The sequence below is a fragment of the Zea mays genome, chromosome 9, assembly GCF_902167145.1.
Source record: "Zea mays cultivar B73 chromosome 9, Zm-B73-REFERENCE-NAM-5.0, whole genome shotgun sequence".
Lineage (NCBI taxonomy): Eukaryota > Viridiplantae > Streptophyta > Magnoliopsida > Poales > Poaceae > Zea > Zea mays.
Window position 1 is genome coordinate 154,630,671 of NC_050104.1, and position 7,400 is coordinate 154,638,070.

A 7,400-nucleotide genomic window follows, 5' to 3' on the forward strand; every position below is an offset into this window, starting at 1 on the left:
TTGCGGAAAGGCGACGCAGGGGCGTATGTAAAAAAGCTGAGTCTGTCCCTGATCGCCCTCTCGCCCTGTGCAGAGGCTCGGGGGCTGCTCTCGCAAACCCGGCTCCGGCCGAACCGTTGACAGCATCAACATACTAGCCCGAGAACTTGGGCCCCGACCGTACATCCGGGCTACGGCCAGTTCGCATGAGGGAACAACCAGACCACCCGAAACATTACGCAAGGCATTAAGACCTCGAAGGAGTGAAACCACTCCTCCGAGGCCTCGGGGGCTACACCCGGCGGGTGCGCTCGTGCGCACCCACCGGAACAAAATGCAACCGAGAAAGGCTGGTCCCCTTGCAAAAAAGTGCGACGAAAGCCTCCAAGCGAGTGCTAACACTCCCTTCGAGGCTCGGGGGCTACTGTCGGGGACCATAATTAGGGGTACCCTCTCGACTCCTAATTCTCAGCTGGTAACCCCCATCAGCATAAAGCTGCAAAGGCCTGATGGGTGCGATTAAGTCAGGGATCAGTCCATTCGAGCGACTCGATCATGCCTCGCCCGAGCCTAGCCTCGGACAAGGGCAGTTGACCCCGGAGGATTTCCGTCTCGCCCGAGGCCCCCCTCCAACGGCGGACACATCTCCGGCTCGCCCGAGGCCCTGCCTTCGCTAAGAAGCAACCCTGACCAAATCGCCGCACCGACCGACCGAATCGCAGGAGCATTTAACGCAAAGGTGGCCTGACACCTTTATCCTGACGCACGCCCCCCGGCAGAGCCGAAGTGACCGCCGTCACTTCACCGCTCCACTGACCGGCCTGACAGAAGGACAGCGCCGCCTGCGCCGCTCCGACTGCAGTGCCCCTTGACAGAATGAGACTGACAGGCAGTCAGGCCCTGCCAAAGGCACCATAGGAAGCTCCGCTCCGCCCGACCTAGGGCTCGGACTCGGGCTAGGTCCCGGAAGACGGCGAAATCCGCTCCGCCCGACCCAGGGCTCGGACTCGGGCTAGGTCCCGGAAGACGGCGAACTCCGCTCCGCCTGACCCAGGGCTCGGACTCGGGCTAAGTCCCGGAAGACGGCGAACTCCGCTCCGCCCGACCCAGGGCTCGGACTCGGGCTAAGTCCCGGAAGACGACGAACTCCGCTCCGCCCGACCCTAGGGCTCGAACTCGGGCTCAGCCCCAGAAGACGACGAACTCCGCTCCGCCCGACCCAGGGCTCGGACTCGGGCTCAGCCCCAGAAGACGACGAACTCCGCTTCGCCCGACCCCAGGGCTCGGACTCCGCCCTGGCCACTGCCGAACGTTCTCCGCCTCGCCCGACCCAGGGGCTCGGACTCGGCCTCGGCCATGGAAGACAGACTCGACCTCGGCTTCGGAGGAACCTCCACGTCGCCCAACCTAGGGCGCAGGCCAGCCACGTCAACAGGAAGCGCCATCATCACCCTACCCCGAGCTGACTCGGGCCGCAGAGAACAAGACCGGTGTCCCATCTGGCTAGCTCCGTCAGATAGGCAATGATGGCGCCCCGCATGCTCTGTGACGACGGCGGCTCTCAGCTCTCTTACGGAAGCAGGAGGACGTCGGCAAGGACTCAACCGCTCCGACAGCTGTCCCTCCGCCAGGCTCCGTCGCTCCTCCGACGGCCACGACATCACACCAGCTGGGTGCCAAAATCTCTCCGGCTGCCACATCGGCATGTACTTAGGGCGCTAGCTCTCCCCCGCTAGACACGTAGCACTCTGCTACACCCCCATTGTACACCTGGATCCTCTCCTTACGCCTATAAAAGGAAGAACCAGGGCCCTCTTAGAGAGGGTTGGCCGCGCGGGGACGAGGACGGGACAGGCGCTCTCTTGGGGCCGCTCGCTTCCCTCTCCCGCCTGGACGCTTGTAACCCCCTACTGCAAGCGCACCCGACCCGGGCGCTGGACGAACACGAAGGCCGCGGGATTCCCACCTCTCTCACGCCGGTCTCCGGCCGCCACACTCCTTCCCCCCTTCGCGCTCGCCCACGCGCTCGACCCATCTGGGCTGGGGCACGCGGCGACACTCACTCGTCGGCCCGAGGGACCCCCCGGTCTCGAAACGCCGACACTTGTAGAAACTACAAATTGATTTCTAACAAATACTAGAGGTTTTCTTGTAAAAGTGATGGCGCAGGACAATCGTTGAAACCGAAGTTTTATAGTACTCCTCTCGTTTTATTATCTAATTCGTTTGACTTTTTTTACCAAGTTTGAACGACTCGTCTTATGATTATTTTTGAAAAATGAAAATTCAAAGACACACTTAAAGTATATTACATATTAAACGATGTCATAGTAAAAATAATAATAATTATAAATCTTTTTAATAAGACAATCCGATCAAACTTAGAGAAAAAGGTCAAACGAATTATAAATTGCAACTAAGGAGGTAGTAGAGAAAAGATATAACATATATAGAAACCATAGTTCATTTTCTATATTCGTCGTTTACCGTCTCCTTTATATCTTCTTCCTTTACAACAATGTCTTTTATATCTCGTTCTTTATACATAATACTTATATCTATATTAGATATGTATTTTACTTTTAATCTTTGTATGGATGTAGTAATCACGCTCTCAAATGCATTATCCATATTTTAGTTTTATTAAATTTATTGTTTAAAATATTAAAATGGATAGAGGATCCAGCATCGTCGGAGCGTCAACGATACACTAGCTTGATTTAGACTATATATTGAATGTACATATTTGTGGCATTGACGAATTTAGCCAAGAATAGTGTTGAAGTCACTAGGTCAGCTTATTATATGATACAATTTTTTTTAACTTTAACAATGTTTTACTAAAAAATTTACAAAATTCCAATAAAGCCCTAGGTTCGCCCCTGATTTTTGAAAAAATGTTGATACGGTTTAGCCTAAATTTGAACATGGCTTTTAAAGGCATGACAATACATAGCATGGAAGTAAAAAAAAAATTAACAAAAATTTCGACACGGTTTTAGTCTAAATTTGAACATGTTTTTTTACGGGAATCACAATATATATCATGGAAGCAATTAGTCTAAATTTGAACATGTTTTTTACGGGAATCACAATATATAACATGGAAGCAATAAGTTTTACCCATATGTTCAGCCATGCGTTCAACCATTCATCCATACGTTCTCACATTTAACAAAAATTGGTATTGCTTTCATTTTTGGTTTTAAAATAAAGTAAACGTGTTTTTTTAGAAAGCACACCAAACCTCCTTTGAGACTAACTAAATGGTCAAATTTGTCCAGTATTGATAGTTCGGTGCTCAGAGATTTTTGGTTTTAGAATTGCATGGTCAAAATAAAACTTGGGCAATAGTTCAATGGCAAAAAAATGGATCTCTGCCTTAGGAGTTAGTGGAGATACTTCTACTGCTCTACAGATAATTACAACAATCTCTAAAGAAACAAATATACAGGTGAACTGCGAAAAGTAGACGTTTACTTGATCCAAAATAATGCAGGCAACATGTGGAAATATTTCATGAACATAAAAAACGGGTATTCAATAAAAAGAAAAGGTTCAGAAGATGAATTGCAAACATTTTGCAGCCTTTTAGGATCATATAATCTTTTTTCTAATGGAACATAAGAGGTTTGTACTCCTACTGATTATATATTATTGCAACAAAAAGTTATGTACAAAAAGAAGGAAAGAAAAAGAAAAGAAAACATACACTGGAAGCTATCTAGCCATTCACAAATTTGGGGGAAAAAACTTATTTCTTCTGAAATTGAATTTAGCAGCAGCTAGAGTTAGGGTTGCATTGTTGAAGATACTGTCGTTACAGGTTGGATGTTTGAGGATCTTACTAACTGTTATGCATTAAAGAAAGAAAAAGGTCAATGCTAGATGTTTTCTTGTATAATCAAACATTTGAATAGAAAATTTCGCTTCACTTAGTGCAAGTATAATAAGAGGCAGTAAGCCGTCTGGATGCTGGTGTAGTGGTGTAGATGAAAGAGAAGAGTAGAGAGAGGAGAAGCGGGTTGTAAACTTATAGCGACACAAGATCCAAAAAATATTGTGAGAGAATAAGTGGGTCATGTATTAATTATGAAAAGCTAAACCACTATATGTATGGGCTAGAAGGCAGACTGTAAGGATCCTTACAGCTAGCAGACAACTACATTATTAAACTTACTCTTAAAGGCCCGTTCGATTGTACCGGAATAAACCAGGATTTATTCTAGCTCATCAAAATCTATATAAATTAGAGAAATAATCCGTCTAAGAATTAATCCGGGGCTCCAATCCCAAACAACCAAACAGGGCCACATACACCTCGGGAACACAACAATAGAGATAACGACATTTTGTTTTTCTTTGCCATGGAACTCCAGAAATTTGGACATCGGAACACTTTTCAGTTACGTCTAGATCTCTGAGATTAACATTCTATTCAATTTTAACTAGAGAGAGATTTAATCCCCTTCTATCCAGACTCACCAAACAAGCTCTCAAGAAAATTGGAAGGCAGCAACACTGTTAAGTGCTAGCCAGATGACCTCCGTGGATCATGGCCACGACTAATATATTGCATCTACTAGTAGCAGTATAGTTTTATAAATATGTTTATTTATCGCTAGTATTGAATTATTCGTGAAAACAAAACAGATGAGGGGGAAATTGCAGTAACGCCAACAATAATCTTGCACATTATCAAGGGGGAAAAGAGAGATAGACAACATATCTAGTGCACATGGAATATTGGTGCACATGGTGCACATATTAAATCATCACCACTCATTTTTTATCTAACGTCTCTAGTTGTTTGATACATTTTACTAAGGACACCCTTCAACGTGGTGGTGTGTAGTGGTGGAAGGTGTTATGTGTAAATTGAATAATCAACTAGAGACGTTAGATCTAAAATGAGTGGTGATGATTTAATATGTGCACCATGTGCATCAGTCTTCTATGTGCACCAGATATGTCCCCAGATAGACAACCAAAGAGATAATCAAGTATGGAAGTACAGATTCCATGAATCAAATGATAATGAAATCGATTTGACTCATTCACACTTTCCTAAAGGTGCATCTCTTATGTACATTCCATCACAACATTATTAAGAGTAACATGGCTATATATTAAGACATCCATACCTTACATTTCCCTTTATTTTTCAGTTTGGATGTCGGATGATTCTTTGCAGAACAACGGTCCTTGCACGACGGATATCCCGGCTACACCGGTCTGCTTGCTCTCCTAGATCTTCGACACTCTTCATGAAGTTCTCCAGCTTCTTCTTGATCTCCTCCACCCCAAATTTCACCGCCTCCTCATCCCGCTCTGCAAACTCTACGCAGTCTACCATTGAGCTGATCTCCAGCTCCACCCGGTTGATGAGGACTCTGATACTGTCCAAATCCTTGATGGCAATGAATGTGCCAACCTGCATTGTGCTCACCACCTCCTTCTGTCCGCGGAGCGCGTCCTGATACCCTTTCAGCAACGAATCGATCCACTTCCCCATAGACCCCAGAGGGACTGCAGCAGCCGCGGCCAATGCCGCGGCCACAGGCGGGGCGGCGATGGCCGCGGCAACAACGGAGCAGATGAGCACGGCCGCGAACGTGGTCGCGAAGATGATGCTTGACACCCGGCGCCACGCCTTGATGGTCTTGACCTTCTTGTCGAGCCGGTGCTTGCGCTGCTGCAGCTTCTCCAGCATTGCCAGCTGCTGCCGGTAAACGGCCTGGAACGCGGCGAAGAACTCGTCCGTGAAGGGGTCCCCGGCCGTCTTGAACTGGCGCAGCTCGTGCAGCGTGCGCGCGTACCGGGCGGAGGGAGCAGCGGCGGCGGCGTCGATGTCTTCCTCGTCGTCGAAGCGCTGGAGCGCGACGTGGAGGAGGAGCTGGGAGTCGCGGGCGCGCTTGAGGCACTTGTCGAGTGCGGTACAGAAATCGAGGGTCTGCAGGCTGCTCTCGAAGTAGTCCTCGACGAGGTCGAACAGCTCGGGGCTCTTCCAGATGTCCTTCTTGCAGTCGAGGATGACGCGCACCACCTCCTGGTTCATGTCGAGGAGGCAGCCGGTGACCTCGCGGAGCGAGTCCAGCGACATCGACCGCACCTCGACGCCCACGGCCAGCGTCGAGATGGCGCGGCTGGTGCGCCGCTGCAGCGTCGTGTCGAAGGTGCGCAGCTCCGGGTCCGACCGGCACGCGGCCTCGTATGAGCTCAGCTCTTCCGCCGGCTCCGAGGGCCCCGGCGGACGTCTGTTGCTGCTGCTGCTGTTCCCCATTGCCGGAACCAAAGGTGACACACTCAAATCAGGGCCCAAAAAAGATGATTTCCCCCCCTTCGGAAGGATGAAAACAAGAAACGATGTATTTTAGAACCAAATCAAGAGGCGCTTCCGCAACTAGGACGGATCAAACAAGGGAGCTTCGGCGGAACGCACAAATGCTAGCGACCTAAGGGGACAAAGAAGAACCAAAACAAAAGAGAAAATTTCCCACAGCTCAGGAAATTCCAAGGAGTGAATTTTGGCGGAGCAAGCGAGCGCTGGGAGATTTTATCTCAGGGCCCGAAGGCGCGTTGCGTTGCGTCAGACCAAGCGCGAGGTTCCGGGGAAGCAAGCAAGAAGAACGGATGCAATGCAGGGCCGGGAAGGGGAGGTGGATTTTGCGGTGCGGCGAGGAGGTGGTGGAGGAGGGGGTGATGTGGGGATGTCTTGTACGCATGACGAAGGAGACGGGGGGCGGGGTTGGCAATGGCCATCGCCGGAAGCAACCCGATGCTTGTCACTCCATCGCTAGGCCTAGGCGCGCGCGTGTGGACTGTGGACGTGGTGTGCACCGCTGCGGTGTGTGTAGTAAGTAGCTCAGCAGCAATTGCGCGTGTTTCATGTTCCCCTCCTCTCCTCGAGGTCGGCGGAGGAGGATCTTGCAGCCTGGGGGAAGCAAAGCAACGAGGGGCTTGGCATGGTGCCTTGTCGGGGGCCACAGCAAAAGCCAAAAAGGCTCAACGGCGAATGCTAATCGGCGCATCGGAGAGAAATTGGCAATTCGCAAACTGAATTCTGTTATATGGAATCTTGTGCTTTCTCCGGTGAGCTTCTGGTCAGGTTCCGTGGCATCTAGCCCACATGATGAGCTCGTGATCGCGATGAAACCTCTTCTAAGCTGAAACTGATGAGTGGAGTGTCTGAATTCTTCTGGCCAGATGTACCCGGTCCATGCTCGTCACTCCCACAAATTAGCCGCATTAAGCATGTGGCTGGCTAATCACAAGACGTGCGACGTGAGATCAGCAGTAAGAGTAGCTTACACTGATCCAACTCGTACATCGTCATATATACACATGTATATCCGGAGGAAGTCCTGTGGCCAAAGTCATTGGTCACTCGTCGATCCTGAATCCCAGATTTTATGGTCGCC

At 49.6% G+C, this 7,400-nt stretch overlaps 1 protein-coding gene across 1 annotated transcript; it reads right to left on the reverse strand.

The window, feature by feature from the left end:
- Positions 1-5,045: 5,045 nt before the first annotated feature.
- On the reverse strand, positions 5,046-6,956 carry LOC100279419 (UPF0496 protein). Its single transcript, NM_001152430.2, has one exon. The coding sequence runs from the start codon at positions 6,260-6,262 to the stop codon at positions 5,144-5,146; it is 1,119 nt and encodes a 372-aa protein (NP_001145902.1). The 5' UTR covers positions 6,263-6,956; the 3' UTR covers positions 5,046-5,143.
- Between the last annotated feature and the right edge of the window lie 444 nt (positions 6,957-7,400).